The sequence below is a fragment of the Toxorhynchites rutilus genome, chromosome 2 (assembly GCF_029784135.1).
Source record: "Toxorhynchites rutilus septentrionalis strain SRP chromosome 2, ASM2978413v1, whole genome shotgun sequence".
NCBI lineage: Eukaryota > Metazoa > Arthropoda > Insecta > Diptera > Culicidae > Toxorhynchites > Toxorhynchites rutilus.
The window spans coordinates 271,772,269-271,791,889 of NC_073745.1; the positions used below are offsets into that span (position 1 = coordinate 271,772,269).

Below are 19,621 nucleotides of genomic sequence, written 5' to 3' on the forward strand. Positions count from 1 at the left end.
TATCTTCTCGATATTGTTCATTATAAAAAAATTTCCCGGAACTGTAACTGTTAAAAATTACCATAAGCCACCGATTAGTTTATAGTTTACTGTTTACAATTCTTCCACAAGTGAAATTCTTTCACAAGTGTGTATATGTATGACCATTATATTTCTCGAAAAACTATACGAGTGTCATTTATACGAGGGTCACTATTTATATTTCGGGAATAGGACAAAAACAAATAGTTAAGTTACGAATATATTTTTATTTTTTTTTTCAAAGTACTCGCCACGATGATCGATACACTTTTGCATGCGCTTAAACCAATTTTCAAAGCATTTATTCCCCAAAAATCAAATTAAGTTGATTGACGCACTCTTGTTCAGTTCCATTTTTTTGCCGAGACCAAACTTTCAACTAAATATAAAATAAACAAATAGCGTCCGTATGACAAAATGTTCTGAGTACGTATATCGTCAAAAATGTCAAACTTTACGATGGAACCGTCAGATGGACTCACATGACATCAGTGTTGCCAATTCCCGAAATATAAATAGTGACCCTCGTATTTTGCTTTTGAACGTATGAATCTAACGATGAATATATCGACGAATAGTTAATATATGGATCCGTTCAATTCAATTACAAAAGGGACTGAAATCAAATAAGAATAGTCCGGTAATGATTTTATGCATTATATTCAATAGAAATGGCACACGTCCCCTTTGTACCAACACATGCGATACGCTAAACGATGACGAACGACGAATAACGAAGCTAGAGAGAATCGCTAAGTCGTAGTGTTGATAAAATGAACGAATTATTGATTTCTCGGTCTGACTGACCAATGCGCGAGTATAGGAGTGTTAAGAAAAATTCCTAGACCGGCACATAAAAAACTTTCAATTTAATAGGCTTGTTCTGTCACGCAGTGTACGAAATTCGTGTCGGTACAATTACTGAACCCACTTTAGCTATAATTATTGTTTAATGTTCGCTATAAAGCGGCCTTACACGATCAGTAGCATTGACATTATCAGTAATGGCAATACTAGCAACACACACTCCATTCGGCATTATCATTATTCTTCAGTTCCTTCCCTGATCTCATCGGAGAAGGACATGTTTTTCTTTCGCTGCAGAGTGGAAAGGAAGTATCAAGTTTTTTTTCTATTACTCTTTTGCTACCTATTTTTAAAAAATTGTGTTTTACAGGTATACATACTCGCCAGCACTCAGGATCTAAACAGGGCACCCATCGACTACCTGGACTGACATCGTCACCGGCTTACAGTCAGCTACCCAGCTTGTTGGAGTTACTCTTCGAAAACAGGTAGGCTAAGTTCTGCTTTTTGCTACCCTTTTTTGCTTTTCCTTCCTGTTTTTATCGTCCTCATTAACAAGATATTAATTTCTTGCTTTCACAATGGAAGTGGATGTTACTAAACACCACAGTCCCTCTGCCCCTCCCATTCCTAATAATTAATCAACTATCCCGGAGCCGGGGAACCCCGATCCACCATCAAAAACAGCTCCTCGGATTAAGTCCTATCCTGAAGATTCCGATGGACCGTACAATGTTTATTTTCGCCCCCGTCAGAAAGCTTTGAGAATTTTGACAATAGCCAGAGAACTCAAAAAGAATTTCAGCACGGTCGATTCGATAAAACTAATTAGACAGAACAAGCTTCGCGTGGTTGTCAAAGACCGCAAGCAAGCCACTGAGATAACGCAATGCAAACTTTTTACGGAGGAATATTTTGTTTATATTCCTTCAAAAGACGTTGAAATTGATGGTGTCATCACCGACCCTAGTCTAACGTGTGATGAAATATTACACGAAGGAAAAGGTCGATTCAAGAATGCCAATATTGATCATCTGAAGATACTTGCTTGCAAGAAATTGCATTCGGTATCTCATTCCGAAAAAGGGAAAGAGTACTTCGAATCAGGCTCGTTTCGAGTAACCTTTCCCGGAAAAGCTCTTCCACAATTTTTGGAAATTGAAAAGGTTTTGATTCCGGTGCGCCTTTACGTACCTAAAGTGATGAGCTGTATGAAATGCAAGCAATTTGGGCATACAGACTCCCACTGCAGCAACAAGATACGTTGTGCAAAATGTGGGGGGATGCATGAGGATAAATCATGCTCTGAAGATGCCGATAACTGCATTTTCTGCAAAGGAGAAGTTCACGATCTTTCGTGAATCGCGGGAGGCAAAAGTTAAGAACTCTCTCAAACAACGATCCAAGACGACCTATGCTGAAATGCTCAAAAGGGCTGTGGCAAAAGAGACCCCTAATCCTGGAACACAAGAGAACCCTTATGCAATTCTGCCAACCGATGATTGTGAAAATTTTACTTCCATTGAAGAAGCATTCATGTCAATACCGGGAGGCTCAAGAAAAAGAAAAATTTCTGCTCCTCTTACTCCTCCAACTCCTCGTAAGAAGCAAGAAAACTTTAAACCAACTGAGAAATCCTCTGGAAGTGATAAATAGCTTTCTTAGGTACACACTCGAATATCCTTTTAGTATGCATTATCTTAAAGGGAAAGTAAAGTGAAAGGTCCAATAGATTTTGTACAGTGTACCTCAGTCGAAATGCCGATTAGGCAGTCAGGTTCTATTGTAACAAACAATATTGTTCTATTTAACAAATGTCTTTTGTTTACGTCTGGCATTTAAAAAGACGATCGAATAAAGAATTCTCTCTCTGTTTTTGGAAGTTGAAGTGGACACTACTTATTATATTACCCCGAACGAAGGACATTTCACGCGCAGCAGTGAAAGGTGAGGCAGGGCAACTCATAGAATCAATCGGAATTAGTGCTGTGAATTACCCGTTAGCCTGGCAAGCTTTAGTCAACAGGTATGCTAACAAGTACCTGTTGAAAAAACGGCATTTGCAAGCAATACTGGAAGTTCCACCTGTCAAGAAAGAAACTTCAGCGTCCTTACACGGAATTGTCGATGACTTCGAACGGCATTCAAAGATATTGAGACAAATTGGTGAACCAGGTGATTCCTGGAGCACAATCTTGGAACATGTACTGTGTAGTCGACTACCGGACGAATCTCTGAAAACATGTGAAGACTATGCATCCACTATTGAGGAGCCTACGTACAACGTTCTCGTTGAGTTTTTATAGTACCGTATCCGCGTTTTGGATTCCATCTCCGTGAATCACACCCACTCACCAACTTCTTACGTCACGACAACAAATGTTTCAACAGCACGAAGGTCTTCCAATCCTAGTCGCAAAATTGAAAATTTCGAGTTATTGATTACATTTGGTTAACCATTATGTAAGCTATATACCACTTTTATCAGATTTGGAAAATCACGCATACAGCAGGAATAACGGATCGAAATTGTTATGATTGATCAACGAAAATCCCTCATAGTGTGCAGTCAGAGTGGACCATGTATCATTTACCATGGCGAAATGGCTCTATACCATGTGCAGACAGAGTGGACCATGTGACAATCATTTGTATATTGAATTCAAACAACAAAACATTTTCTTTGAGCTAAAAGGTACCTTGTCGAAATGGGCTTGAACCCGTTAGTATAAAATGTATACATTCTGAGTATATTGAAAAATAAACTTGGTCCACTCCGACTGAACGGATCAGTGAAAAATGCTGGTCTTCAGTGTGAATGATCGCAAAATGTACTATTTCAGAATACGATGTAGCGATGACAATGAATTCAAATTGGACGATTCTATTGACGAATACTGTCTAAGATGATTAAAAATGGGAATTCAACACGTTTGCCGTGCAATCATATTCATGCCAGCAGTAGATGGCAGAGACTATTATGCTGAAAGCAAACAAATGTTTTTGCAGTTCCAAACTCACACTCCTTCTCGCTCTAATTTTCAAAGCAGAATGGCACACTTTGACTCACAACTGTTAACTGATTGAGAAATATTTAGAAATTGTTCAGTCATAGTGAACCAACTCTCAAAAAATGCTTCATTTGGTTCAGTCAGAGTGGACCATGCACGTTACGGCCAAATAACTGCCTTTTTTGGCATGATACTTGATGTTTTTTAAAACTATCATACGTAAAAGTATTGTCAGAGAGTAGCCAACATTTCTGAGAACAATATTGAACGAAAAAATTAAATGCTTTGAAAATTGCAGAGCACTAAACTTTATGTTCGTTTTTCTTGAAATCCTAAAAATGTCATATGGTCCGGTCTGATTTAACACCGACCAAATGTTTCTATGGTGGTTTGACACACCTATCTCTACTGCCACACAAATGAAAGACAATCTTCTGCATAACTCGAAAACAAATCAAGCAAATGGAGCCAAATTTGGGATGTCAGGGTTTCTGGGTACGAGAAATGTTTCTATGAAAATATGACATCCCTCCCACCTCTGGAATGGAGAGGAGGGGGGGCGGTGTGCCATAAACATAGTACACATATTCCAACCAAACATGACGATTGAAAATTTTCGGAAAACTCTAAAGAAAATGAGAAAATTTGCGATAATTCAATCCCCATATGTTCTACAATTTCATAGTGACAAGGGTTGTTAGTCCATTTGATATTTGCGGTAACGAAATTTATCTCTGTTCGAAAGTGGAAATGAATTTTGATGTGATAAAACTCACTCCTATAGCTTCTTCTATCTATATAAATAAAAATGGATCGCCGAATGTGTTGATAAGAAACTCGAGGAAGGAATTGTCCGATTTAGGGCTGTCTTTATTCTATCATATTTTCGGTATCAAACATTTATTCCATGTAACGGAGAAAGATGTTATTTGCAAGTGGTTGAAAAATCTTGAACGAGAATTGTGTCTGAAAATAATCTGATATTATAATGACGAGTTTGGTAGAAGTACTAGGAATTTTCTAGTATAAGGTAATTTTAAAGGGTAGATTAGAAGATCAATCAATGAACAGTTCTGCGATTGGACCCATGAACGGGCGCTTAGTAAGAAAACGTGGATGTGATAACGAAAAATAAATTTTGGGCGGAACGAAGTTTGCCGGGTCAGCTAGTAACATACATATTTTTTATTTTGTTCAACAGAAAGAGAGCAAAACCATACTCATTAAAATAGGTTTGTTCCTAATAATTGATTTAACTTACTCTACCACAAATGTAACATAAGTAAATAGCTACCATGGATCAACTCAGCACAGCTTATGGCATCAGAGCTTCAAGTAGTCGTGGTTTGCTGGAAAGGCAATGAGATCATTTCGATTCACGATCGACAAAGATTCGTTTGATTATAATTCGAGCAGTTGGCTAACAGTTTGAATCAAGATGATCATAAAAATCATTTCCGTGCATTAAAATCCATATTTTGCAAAGTTGTGGCTGCTGCTGCCTCCTAGTTATTGTTTTTCAACGATTGATTAAGTAGCACTATGTTTCAAAACAGGAATGTGTTTGTGTGTGTGTGACTATCTTTTGTATGGAATTTGATACCTAACAGCTATAATATTATTTAGTAGTTGTTCTAGTAGCTATTTGGAAAACGCTTAGCATTTTAAATTTTATCGTTCTTGAAATCTGCTGGTAGAAGAAGGGCACTTGTATTCTAAAACTATCTGAGATTCGCTGTTTCCAGCTAAAAATATATTACACTTAGGCAAAAATCACTTCGATTTGGAAAATTAAACTGAGAAAGCGTAGAGCATAAAACTACGTTTATTCTCCGCGAATATTGTTTTCTTCCCTATGTTTATTTCTGATACATAAAAAATCTTTAACAACTACAACATGAATAAAGATCCGATATGCTTTCGGGCTTGAATATGCGCTGTTGATGAACGCATTTTTGTAGGAACAAAAATTTGGCTTTAAATTTAGAAATATAGAAATTTTTCGGCGACCGAGAATTTTGATCGAACATCTAAAAAAAATCATCAATCGTATCTTAGAGATACAACTCGCGTTTGTATGGAGTAAACGTAGTTTTGTGCACAACCTAACTGTTATTGCACAAATATTTTTTAAATTTATATACGAGAGAACGGTTTCAAATTCTCCACTCTTTTAAAAACTTAACAACACGATTCAACTCGTTGAGCCACATTTGCAGCTCGTTCGGTGTATCGACTGAAAGGAGATACATCTTAGTGTTATCACATGATTGCGGCTGCTGGTTGCTGCTACCGCCATTATTTTGATTGTGCTGATGAGAATCAGAGTCTTTGTAGCTGCTGATACCGCTGCTACTGCAGCTACCGGTACCTTTCGGAAAAACATCTATCCGGAATGTGCGAGGTCGCGAGCATGTTGCACGATCTGCCAAATCCACCTCATCACTGTTGCATTTGGTCAGATCAATTTGAAGCGTCGGTAGCTGAAAGATAAAGCAGTGATGAAGAAAAACATTTAGGGTTATATTAATTGTAGTTTACGATACCTTTTCCTGACACTCTTGAGGATAGTTCCAAAACTCCAGCACAAACCCATTCGCTTTGCACCACTTTCTGCTCCAATCGATGGTACTGTTCTGACACTGTCCCACAGTTAGGAAACCACTGATGTCGGAGTTGACAAACACAACCTCGCTCTTGATGCTCATTCCGATACCGCCAACCAGATTCGAATAGTAAACCACCGAATCTAGTTTGAAATATTTGAAGTCTTCAACCAAATAAACATTACGATCGCCCTGGCGTCGCACCATCTGTTGGAAGTTGCTGGATGCCGAGAGCACCGGAGAATGGTGGCGTCGATTTTCCTGCTGTGTCTCGGCACTACTCGGCGGCTGATGACTGACACCATTCGAAGGACACAAGCTAGACGCTGAAAGCGTTATGAAACCTTGTGACTTGAAGCGGGAGAATTGGTGGGTGAAATCGGTGCTCTGGGGCGAGTTTGGTCTGCTGTTGGTGAGGAGTTTGACCGGATTACGGAACATAGACGAAGTTGAAACAGAGCTATGATTGATTTTGTTGTTCTAAAACATCATAAAAAATATGTTAATATTCGTAAACAGTTTTGTTTTTATTTCTATGTACAGACAAACCTACCTTACTAGAGGGTTGTTTGCCCTCCGAACCATAGCCTCGATTTTTTCGCAGTCTCAGTACGAACACCTCCACTCGGATCTTGTAATCTGCATCCAAATTTTTAAACTTAATTTCACAGTTTCGGAAACTCACCCGATCTCCGAATCGTTCTTTCGACATTGTAGATTTAACCTGATTTTTGTAAGAACACACGACCACATAAAAGTAATTGAACAACATATCCGTGACGGCAGTTTCCTTCAGTGGAAACTCTAGATGGTTCAACGCGACCAGGCCTATCTGTCGGTCGTCATTTTGTGTCGTCGCTGGATTCGTATTACTATCAATGACGCTTCTCAGCTCATTTCGGGCCGCCGTTTCCTTCAACGTTGAAAGCAACAGAAGCCTTTCCGCCTCAATCAGTTCGGATGAGCACTCGAATTCACGTGTATTCCGACAGATTGACAGGGCCTGTTTTAGTTGTTTTTTAATATCAATTTGTGACTCGATTTGCTTGACCAACTCGACCAGATGCTTGTTGCCCTGTTCCTGAAGCGCACCGGAATTATTGAGCGATTGATAAATCTCTTCCGATGTGGTTTCATCATCGTATTTCCTCCGATACTCGTCCGGATCGAATGCGACTCCACGGCTGCTCGTTTCCCACGTGTTTTTCGGTTTTTCGTCGAACTGTTTCGCGTTCTTTCGATGTTCGTTCTTAAAATAATGTTTACTTTTTCGAAACGACGTCCTCAACTTATCCCTGAAGCTTCGATAAATATCGCTCCCATTCATTCGCATTCTTCCGGATAGCGGTGTGCTGTTGACCGGTGATGCACTCGACAGGGAGTAATCGAGTGCCGTACGCATCAGCTCAGAAACATCAACAGTTCGGTCCTGCTTATCAGTACCATTCTTGCCGTTGGTGCCTACTCCCGTTTTGTTACGGCGTGGAGGAGTGAGCGGTCGGAAATCAACCGTGTCGTAACCCGTTATGAACGCTTCCGATTCCGTGTCGATTGTGTCGATCTCCGAGATGGAAATACGCTCCCGCAGAGATGTAAACAAGTCGTCCAGACCGTTGTCGTCGTATTTTGCAAGCGAATCGACCTGTGGGAGAATCATAGAAAATAGTGTTCAATAAACATGAAAAGAGGATTCTATCAGCATACGAGTAATGAACGTATTCCTACTAGTTACCTCAAGAGGAAAAGTCAGTCTAAGTCAATAATTTGTACAGATAACCAAATGAATGTTACTCGGCATTCAAGAGATTATTCTCGTTGTTATTGAACTGGATTCTCGAAGACATCACATTGGCAATGGGCCCGGAAGCTCTAGCAGCGCACTACAACGTGTAGATGAGGTAAAAAAAACGAATATATGACAATAAATGAGACGAGTGGCGCAAGTACAGCCGGAAAGGACATTTGCAAGCAGTATGCGATTTCCAAAGAGTCTTTGTCATGGTTGAGGAAACGCAATCGAGGAATATTGAAGGCATAGGAGACCTGTTTCACGGAATAAATCGCCGCAGAAGATCGCTGGAACAGAAACAACCACTCAGAAAAAGTGTAGTAGGCTAGAAATATTGTGGCGCGGTATTGTATTTCAAAACAAAAATCAACCCGGACAAACGTAATGCACCAGGCAAAAGTATGTCGTCCGACGATGCTAATGGCTCGTATCCTATGTTTCAAACTAACCGTACAATCAGTGGAACACAGGTTTGCGTGCATGACACGGGTCGGCGGGTCGGTGGTGCACTCGGATCGCGTCATCTTGGCGGCTTGGGCCGCCTCGATTCCTTTACTTTGATACCTTTCATTACATTGACCTCAGAATAAATTTCGAAAAACAAGAAAATAAATTTATAATACAAATGGAGACATTTATACACATGACCTTTATCCCGCGCCACTATATTTAAACCTACTACACTTTTTCTAAGCGATTGTTTCTGTTTCAGTTGTTTACTGCTGCTTTTAGAAAATCCTGATTTTCGGTGATCTTTCGTTTTTCAAAAAAACTCAAATTTTTACGTCTGTGACGCTAATAAATGAAGTTCGAATGAGCATATATTTTGCAAAGGGTATATTATTGTGCAAATCAACATTTCGCAGCAAGTTCCGAATGAAAAATCGAGATAACTATTTTTTCTTGGTACCCAAAACCATACTTTTCGTTTCGCATTCCGAAAAAAGGCCCAGAGTGTTGATTTTTGACATTTTTTGGAGATGACACTGGATCTCGACGTTTCATGCAATTTTAAGACATTTGGCATACATTTTTTTTTCGAAAACCCCGATTTCCTTTCCCCCCTTGGGTGATTTTTAGATTTTCAAAAAACTCAAACTTTGACCGCTTTGTGCCACTCTCCCTTAAGTCCGATTGAGCTATTGGTAACTATTTGAAATTAAAGATGACCATTTTCATTGGCACCCTAATACACAGACTATGGGATTGTAATGTATAGCAAACAAATCTTAGAGAATGTTCGATTCGATTAGTATGCAAATCGTTAAAATCCGTTCGCAGCAGAAATAATTTTTAACGTTTACATTATTTCATAAAAACGTGACCTGTTTTCTGGTTTGGAACCCGTAATGAAAGACGTAGTTCTTCGTCAAAAGACAACACAACGATCCATCAAGATCGATCTTTTTCTAAAGATCGGTTGAACGCTATAATTGGTACGATGCAAAATGCACCATGAATTGCTGCTCTTCCTCCAGCCTCCAGCTTCCTCCAGGTTTATGCAATTTTTTAGACCGTTCACATGTACCGAATTCGAATATCTCAGTCCATATCTTAATTATATAGGAAGGTGACCGGAATAAATCGCCACAGTAAACAACTGCAACAGAAACAACCGCTTAGAAAAAGTGTAGTAGGCTAGAAATATTTGGCGCGGGAAAAACATCATGTGCCTCACATTTCTATTATAAATTTATTCTCTTGTTCTCGTTTTTCGAAATTTATTCTGAGGACAATGTAATGGGGACGAAGTCCCCATTTGGCGAGGATAAGGAATCGAGGCGGCCCATGCCGCCAAGATGACGCAATCCGAGTCCACCGCCGACCCGCCGTCGGAAGCGGCGGTGTCTCGCACGCAAACCTGGGATCCACTGATTGCCCGGTTAGTTTGAAACATAGGATACGATCCTTTAGCAATGTCCGACCGAGCTCTAGCGAGCGTCGGACGGTATACGTCTGCCCGGGGCGTTACGTTTGCCTGGGGCGATACGTTTGCCCGGTTAATTCTTGTTTTGAAATACAATACCGCGCCACAATATTTATAGCCTACTACACATTTTATAAGCGGTGGTTTCTGTTGCAGTCGTTTTCTGTGGCGATTTATTCCGGGAACCATATAGGAAGGAGCTGCGTGAAAATGTGGGTGGCACTGTTCACCTGTCTCATTCACCATAGAGGTGGCTGGAAACGGATGATTCGTGCAGTTAAATCAGCCATGAATTAACAGTTCGGCTGAAAAGTTCTAAGGTTGACCTCTAGATGGAGCCTCTTGCAAAAATCTACCTGACTATCACAAAGCACCATCATTCAATGGATACGTGTCAAAATTTGACAACAATAGGTCGATTGGTTCGTGAGTTCCATAATTGAGAGTGAAGCAACTTTTGTTATTGTGTAAAAAATGGAAAAATCAAAAATCAATTAAAACAATGGCAAAATTGCATGAATTGGGCTTCGAATTGCTTCCGCATCCAACGTATTCTCCAGATCTGGCCCCCAGCGACTATTTTTTGTTCGCAGACCTAAAGAAATTCCCGCTGGCAAGAAATTTAAGACCGATGATGAAGTGATTACCGAAACTGAGGCCTATTTTGGAAAAAAAAACCGAAAGAGTACTATAAAAATGGTATCGAAAAGCTGCAAGATCGCTATAATCACTGTATCGCCCTCGAAGCCAATTATGTTGAATAATAAAGTTGAATTTTGCAAAAACAAAATAGTTTTACTGTGTTACCTTATAAACTTTTCAGTCGATCTGTTATGTTCCAGAGGCTAAAGGGTGTGTCACATCAAATTGCATCACGGAAAAAACGCTGTAGAAATTCGCCCAGTAGACCGATCCTTTTGAAAATTTTAGACAGTAAAATAAAAACTATTAAACAACTTTTAGCATTTTCTTTTTATTCATACTTCGAGTCCAAGCCCGTATGCTCGCACCTTCCTCTTTACACCGTCCATAAGGTTCTGTACAACGTCAGGTTGTAGTTTTTTTTAAACAGAAATCCATTTTCTCTTGAAGTCCGCCTCCGATTTGACAACTTTTGGGTTCTTCCGGAGGGCCTGCTTCATAATCGCCCAATATTTCTCTATTGGGCGAAGCTCCGGCGCGTTGGGCGGGTTCATTTCCTTTGGCACGAAGGTGACCCCGTTGGCTTCGTACCACTCCAACACGTCCTTTGAATAGTGGCACGAAGCGAGATCCGGCCAGAAGATGGTCGGTCCCTCGTGCTGCTTCAATAGTGGTAGTAAGCGCTTCTGTAGGCACTCCTTAAGGTAAACCTGCCCGTTTACCGTGCCGGTCATCACGAAGGGGGCGCTCCGCTTTCCGCAAGAGCAGTTCGCTTGCCACACCATGTACTTTTTGGCAAACTTGGATAGTTTCTGCTTGCGAATCTCCTCCGGAACGCTGAATTTGTCCTCTGCGGAGAAGAACAACAGGCCCGGCAGCTGACGAAAGTCCGCTTTGACGTAGGTTTCGTCGTCCATTACCAGGCAATGCGGCTTCGTCAGCATTTCGGTGTACAGCTTCCGGGCTCGCGTCTTCCCCACCATGTTTTGCCTTTCGTCGCGGTTAGGCGCCTTCTGAACCTTGTATGTACGCAGGCCCTCCCGCTGCTTGGTCCGCTGGACGAATGAACATGACAAATTCAGCTTATTGGCGACATCCCGGACCGAACTTCTCGGATCACGTCTAAACTGCTTAACTACGCGCTTGTGATCTTTTTCACTGACGGAGCATCCATTTTTGCCGTTCTTCACCTTCCGGTCGATGGTTAGGTTCTCGAAGTATCGTTTTAGTACTCTGCTGACCGTGGATTGGACGATTCCCAGCATCTTACCGATGTCCCGATGTGACAACTCCGGATTCTCGAAATGAGTGCACAGGATTAATTCACGACGCTCTTTTTCGTTCGACGACATTTTTCCAAATTTACGAAAAATTGACAGTGAAGCATGGCCAACGTGATCTATACACTCTTATCTGAATATAAGCGAAAGCTGAAGATATAATTCCTAAAAATTAAATTTCTACAGTGTTTTTTCCGTGATGCAATTTGATGTGACACACCCTTTAGACAGTTGAACGAAGAGTCATTTCATACGTTATTGACTGGAGCAGAACCGATGCTCAATTTCAATCAATTGATTTTAATACCAAAAATCAGTGGAAGAATCGCTAATCCCGAATCATTCTCTTCTGCTTAATTCGAAGATCACTTGTCAGTCGATGAAGACCCCGGTACAAGAAGGTATTGCACTGAAGAGTAGCTGAAACCTTATTCAGAATGTTCTGGATTGATTTTGGAATCGTTGAGTTAAAAAGTATTTACCAACAATCTCACTGAGAACTAGGTCTTCTAAAAGAGGTCCGAAAATTGGGTATAACATGTATAACGATAGAGGAGAAATGGTGAATGTGAAGAAAGTTGTAAAAAAAAATCACAGGAGGACGATTAGTTGTGGTTAGTTGCTCCATATAGGAGTTTTGTCTAGGAATTGTCCTTGGGTGATGTGTAAATATGCGGGAATATCGATTGGTGTTTTCCCCGCCGTTGAGATGTAATTATCTACAGCAAATCTATAGGTTACATTTGGGAATAAATAAGAGTAAAAGTATGCAAGTATGCCCCAAAATTGTATTCGTGTCTTCGCCGCCAAAGGCAAAGCTGATATCGTGACATCCACCGCCCTCTCTCAATGGGTAGAAGTTTTGCCAAATAAAAATTTGCAATGCCAGATTTATGACTGAGAAGTTGGTAGAATGCAGAGCGCGATTTGGAATCTATATAAATAAAAATGGAATGCCAAATATGTTGCTAAGCGCAAAATCCGAAGAATGAATGGTCCGATTTGAGCCGTTTTTATTTTGTTGTATTTGTTTCTGCCCGTTGATCAATGTCATAGTGAGAAAAAAAATAAGAAATGTTTGAAAAACTTTAAAAGTTCGAAAAAAATAATTCTCATGCTAAAAAAAATAAAATAACAATGACATTGTTGTTAGTCCATTTGGATTTCGCGTTTGCGAAATTAAGCCTCGTGTTCCGTTAGTGAGAAACGAAAACGATTCTCAGGTGGAAAATAAAAATTATGAATGAAAATTTACTTTTCTGTATCAAACATGTATTCCGTGTAATCGTGTTATTTGCAAGTGAAACAAGAATCTTGAGCGATTATGTCTGAAAATAAATTTATATTAAAGTGGTGAGTTTTGGAAGTTAGAAGTAATATGAAATTTATAGTAAATGGAAATAGTAACGAACCAAATGGAAATTGTAAAGATCAATGAATGGAGAGTTCTGCGATTGAACCCACGACCATTCGCTTCATAGGAAAACGTGGATGTTCGAAAGAATTTATATCAAATAAATAATTTTGGGCGGGATGAAATTCTCCGGGTCAGCTAGTATTTCATAAAATTGATAGCGACAATTGTGCACAGTTTGTATCTTCAAAGATTCGTAAGTTTTTAGTAGCGAATGCTCAAACTTGACAAGTTCGGTCATTCTTCCACATCCTTCCATGGTGCAGCTGAAGAACTGGTATAATCAATCAAATCATTAATTTTGAAGTCGCGGGAAACCAAGGTGTGAATGGTTTGGTAGCTAATTTCTTGAGAAAGGCTGCTCATTATTCCTCCTGATTTTCGTCAGCCATGATGATGCTAGGTAGGAATATTAGAATGTTTTTGGATTTAATGAGCCTTTGTTCCCAGCCGGTCTGGAATTAAAGCAGGATAGTCAGAAACATAATTGAGTGGTTAGAAATAGAGTTATCGTTCGTGATTATACTAATTCAGCAAGGAAGCAGAAGACATATACTTCCGAATTACGTGTGTTCCTAGCGGAAGAATCACCCATGAAGGTAGATCAGAAACTTTCTGTTGATGAAAATTAACAAAGCTTGATTGAGGTCGACAGCAGTTTTACAGCGTTTGTTGCGAATCCACAATCATCTAATCATTCTGCACCATTGAAAATTTCTGGCGATAAAGATGAAAGGCAAGTGGCAGTGGGGTTTGGAAGTGGTTGATGAAAAACAGAGAAATATGGATGGGAGAATTATTAAAAAATAACTGAATTTTCATTGTTTTAGTTTCTTTCAAATTTTTGTTGTTTAATCAACATTTGTTTTTAAAAATCTTCAAAAGCTTAATCTGGGGGATGTAAGTTGCGAATTGCTATCAGTGTACAAATAACCAACGCATCCCTAAATAATAGTAAATGTAACTAGATACAGAAGTCGATTTTTTCTAGAAGCGAATGAACTACGAAGTTTAAAGCCTCTTAAAGCCAAAAAGAAGAAGAAATCAATCCTTTGTACAAATAACAATCAAATAAATGTTATATTAACGTTATTATTGAACTTACCTCATCATCTGTATCAATGCAACCCAGTGGTGCTCTCCCAACCATTTCTGCTGCCACAGCCGATTCCAGCAGCTGTTCCTCACAAGTATACACTCCCCGTTCCATTGTGCCGCTATTGCTCCTTTGAATATTGCTACTAAATGCCCCATATCCCACCGAATTTCGCAGTGCTGTTTCACCTTTCTTCAGACCACTACCAACGTTTCCCATTCGCTTTCTTAGAACAACCTCCTCGTGCACCGCCCCGTCCCGATGTTCCTCCAAAGCGGGTGCCTCCTCCACGTCCTGCAAAACCGAGATATCATTGTCTTCATCCACGGGGTTTGAGTTACGTGGATCACCAGCAGCAGCTTCGCTGCTAGTGTCTTTAGTGAATAAGGAACGACGGGGTTTATTACTTGTGTCTGAAGGTGTTTGAGGACTCGATGGTTCGGCGTTCAGCTGCTTCTCATTATGAGATTTATTTTTGATCAGTGGCTTAGATGTTTTGTTAACCACCGCGTACAGCAGGTTAGGATCATTGTCTACCATCATGTAGCGCCGACCGCAGGATTCGCCACTGATAAATTCGTTTACAATGGTTTTGTTGTTTTTGGGTGAAATTTCCTGATATATGGGCTCGTGGTGTAAATCGGCGGCAACCTGAATCCGTCGTTGCAGATCGGGGCGATCCAAATATTCGCTGCTAGTGGACACGTGACGATTCCGTTGCGGGGAGTTTGCTGTGAACTTTCGGTATCTATTCAGACAAGCGTCGTCCAGGATGCGTTCCCGGGAGTTATTCAGTTCGGTTTCTACCACCTGCCGGACGTTGTTCAGAAAGTCTCCCATTCGGGCAACGTTATCCAGGTTCAAATCATCGTACGATTGAAAATCGCCGTGTTCTCGCGGAGAGGGTGCCAGCGGACTTTGCTTTGAGTTTTCGTTAGCTTTGAACAGCTTCTTCGGAGAAATCTTGAGATTCTTAAGTGTTTTCAGAAACTTGGAATCGTTGAGTTTCTGCTTGTTCTTGATCTTGCTTGTATCATCCTCGGATGCCATATCTGTGCCGGAAAAATTAAGCACAGTGCGCGCTGGAAGATCGGGCCGATAACCGTGCTCGCAACGGGCAGGAGCTGATTTTGCCTGGGTGAGATTGTTTCGCACCATATCGGATTTTTTGGGGCACGATCCACATCGCAAACGATCCGGCGTGTAGCCCAGATGTTTGTGGAGCTGTTTCTTGGTTGAATTCTCCGAGTCAAGATTCGAGTCCATCTCTTTCTTCTTCGGAGTCTGCTGATAACGCTGCTCTTTTTCCTTATAATTTTGTAAATTAATCTTCTTCTTGGATGCCTCAAAGAATGACTTGGTTCGACGGACCGCCGCCTTGCGGAAGGATTTTTTGCTAGCTTTGTCGTTGCATTTTTTACAGAGCATAGACTCTTCCGGGTCCGGCTCGTGGTCACTGCGCCTGCCATCGTCTAAAAAATGTTTCGATTCGGTTGTTCTTTCATTTTCCAGGAAATCCACCATCGTACTGCGTCTACGATCGGGACTTCGACGATTCCTTTCGCCTCGCTCGGAATCCAGAAACAGTTCGGTTCGTTTTCCTGCTTGCGGTAATTTCTTGTAGGGGGTACTTTTTATTTTCGAATTGGCTACAAATCGTTCAAAATCGGAATTCGAAGAACTCTTGCGTCGAGGAGTTTCGGGGGCATAATCTACAGTGTCTATGTCTAGTTTTGGCCCCAAAGGATTTTCTTTGCGATGACAGCAAGCAGTAGATTGAGGTGCTGCTCGCGAGTGAGAAGTCTTAATCAACCGTTTCCGAGTTTCGTCATCCGAATAGTGTAACATGCTGTAAATGTGGGGTGGTATAGCAGAATCATTAATCTTCTCCTTCGGAGCGACCCATCCGATATCGTGGGAACGCTTCTTTTCCTCGAACTTCCACCCAATCAAATCCTGATCAGAATCCAAATCTTCTAGCTTGGGACAGGAAGGTTTTTCCGTGGCGGACTTGCCCGAACTCTTGTCCGAGCTCGGCTGAACATCCCCGACCCATCCAACCTTGGCTTTCGAGCTCTTCCGGGAAGTGGCAAACGTACGCGGAGGTTTCTTGGGCCCATTGGTGTAATTCGATGTGGAAGAATCCGAAAAGCCTTCCGATTTGCATTGATCATGTCGGTCGAGTTTCTTCAGTCGCTTTGCCATCAATTTGCCAACGGGTCTCCCCGAATATCGCGGTGTGCCTTCCAGCTTGCCGAAAGACACTGTGGAATCGAACGATTCATCAGCATCAGCGGATGAAGGCTGCAGGGCAGAATCGCTCAAAACTTCGGTTGGGGCCGGGGCTGCCGTCCTGCGATTGATTCCATACAGCTTGTCGAAATGAATGGTCGAATCGAGTATCTCATTACAGAAATTATCATCAATTATCTTCTGTCGACTGATATGGGAATTCTCTAATTTCTGCTTCAGTTTCTGCTCGCTTTTGTGCTTCTGTTTCTTCTCCGTCTCTCGAACTTTACGGTGCTGTTTTATTTTGGCCTTATTCAGAATAACTGTTGAAGTAACCTGCATATCTTGCGTCATTTCTTGAATGATATTGATCATTGGTTCGTCTTCGTCATCGACAAACTCACGTCTAAAGACCTCTGGACTTTTGCGGTCCCTTTTTGTTTCGTGATTATATTTAGCATCTTCATCTTCGGAACAATTATCGTAACAGGAAGCTGGAGATTTCGAATAATTATTGCAATCTAAGTAGTCTTCACTCTCAGCGGTTATAAATTTATCGAGCAAAGATTGATCACTGTATATTTCAGTGATTCTAGAATCTTTCATAAAATCATGATCAGAACCTTCCTCCTCCTCCTCCTCCTCCTCACACTCGGTGGACGCTTCTTCTATTCGAGGCGATGGCGCCTGAGATTGCTCCTCCTCGTCCTCCGACGTACATTCCGGAACTTGCACGTGCACAGCCTTCATTTCGGGACCCGTTTTCAGCGGTCGCGTATCACAATGTTGTTCGGTAGTCTTATTGATAATATTAATCGTAATAGTAGCACCTCCCGCCGTCACCTTGTGACTTTCCCCCGTTCCAACCACCACTTCCGGCTCGTTTCTGCCCAAATTCTCCACGCTCACTACGTCCCGGCTAACCTCACTGAACGCGGAACTACTTCTAGCACTCCCCAGGCTGCTCACACTGCTCACACTCGCCGTATCGAAATCACTCGTTTCAGTCTCGTCTATGGGAATCCTCTTGCCACCGCCCTTCCCCAGCTCATACTTGGCCACCATCATCATGACTCGGCTTTCGGTACTATTATTGTTTCGATCGCGCCGCAGTTTCACCAACTCCAGAAAGCCAAAATCTAGTTCATCTGTGTGTTCATTCTGGACGAGCTGTTTTCGTTTCTGCTGTGCTGTGGTCAGCGGCTCATTTACTTCCACCAGCGCCAATGATTTTGCTAGCACTTCAAGTGGATCTTCCGGCTCATTCTCGTGCTTCCGCTGTTTCGAATCCACATCACAAGTACCGCTCCCACCGTCGTTATAGTTGCTGCTGCTGTTTTTGTTGTTGTTATTGTGGTTACCGATCTCTGTAAGTAAATAGAAGGGGAAGATGAAACCATATGAATGATTTGGCTGCCAGAACATAGATTCTACAAGATGTAATTTGACCCACCACTACCCACAGAGGAGGGTAATCAATCCAAATTTGTAATATCACATCCCGCGCGTGTTCACGCACTCAAGCGTTAGCATCACTCCCGAAAAGGGTTGTTGAAATCGTTTTGCCCAATAATGGCTCCAGACCGCAACGTGAGGTTGTGGAGCGAGCGCGTGCCAACTACACCAACTTCACTGTGTAGTTGCACATAGTGTACTGGAACCGTAAAAGGCAGATCTTGGCAGATTGGGAAAGAAACGGCAGAAGAGAAAAAAAACGTTAGACTGCTTTCAATCGACCTCAAACAAAAACGGGCAAATCAAGAGTCGCCCTCACATTTCTGGCTTTTCCTACACACATTTTCCATTTTCGCGCGTTAGCGCTAAGAAACGTGGAAGAGCGTGGGGCTCTCGTTAGGGTTGCCAGAAATCAGTTGAAAATGAGTTGTTTTTTGACGTAGCAGGAAATCAGAAAACAGGTCACGTTTTTATGAAATAACTTTAACATTAATAACTTCAATAATTTAAAAACATTAAAGCTACCAATGAATTCTGACGATTTACATACCAAACAATTTGGAATGAGATTGAGATTTGTTTGAAATGGTATACATTGCGTTCCCTGATTTCCAATAATAATTTTTTTTTTTTTGTCTGTATTATAGTGACTTTCAACTCATTTGGCTGGTTCGTCACTTTTACTTCCATTTTTGGAAGAATGTCGGGAGTGAGAATTGAACTCGTGACCTTTAGCGTGAGAGGCATGGATGTTACCACTACGCCAGATCGGCTCCTCAATAATAATTTTGAAACATTCCCGTTTTCCCAAACATTTGTTCTGCTCATTTGTGCGCTTACCTACCCGTATCGACAATACCGGCAACTATTGCGTTCATTTCCACCCGTTTTCAACACCCATGCTGCTATAACACATATAGGGTAGATAGGGGCAATATGACCCCAGGCGGGGCGAAATGGGCCACCCTTCTTTTGGGCTTGTCATTGAACCAATGACACTTATTTTCAAACAATTGTGTTAGAAATACTCTACTTAAGTATCTCTGTGAAAACGTATTTAAATTCAACTGTTTTATAAAGATATTGAAGGAAATCTCACACTAACTGATAATCACGAAAACCATATAAAAAATCAGTCACCGAAATAAGCTCTGTACGCTTCATACTAAAATTTATTACTCTGCTCTTTATATCAATTCGTACTGGTATTATTTCTGAACATTTCCACTGATTTATTGCGCTGCTTTGCCGTTTCATGTAAAAGAACAGTTTATTTTCATTGAGCGTAAACGTACGGGACGGAATGAGTATAGCTGCTTGGGGCATTATGACCAGGTATTT

At 41.1% G+C, this 19,621-nt stretch overlaps 1 protein-coding gene across 1 annotated transcript in view; it reads right to left on the minus strand.

Annotated features, from left to right (window-relative positions):
• Positions 1-4,992: 4,992 nt before the first annotated feature.
• Positions 4,993-19,621, minus strand: part of LOC129767596 (uncharacterized) — a 55,687-nt gene continuing 41,058 nt past the window's right edge. The window contains exons 3-6 of the mRNA XM_055768638.1: positions 14,603-18,192; positions 6,999-8,087; positions 6,386-6,925; positions 4,993-6,322 (exon numbers count right to left, since the gene is read on the minus strand). Of these exons, the coding sequence (XP_055624613.1) occupies positions 5,996-6,322; positions 6,386-6,925; positions 6,999-8,087; positions 14,603-18,192 (5,546 nt within the window). The 3' untranslated portion in view covers positions 4,993-5,995. The remainder of the gene's footprint in view (positions 6,323-6,385; positions 6,926-6,998; positions 8,088-14,602; positions 18,193-19,621) is intronic.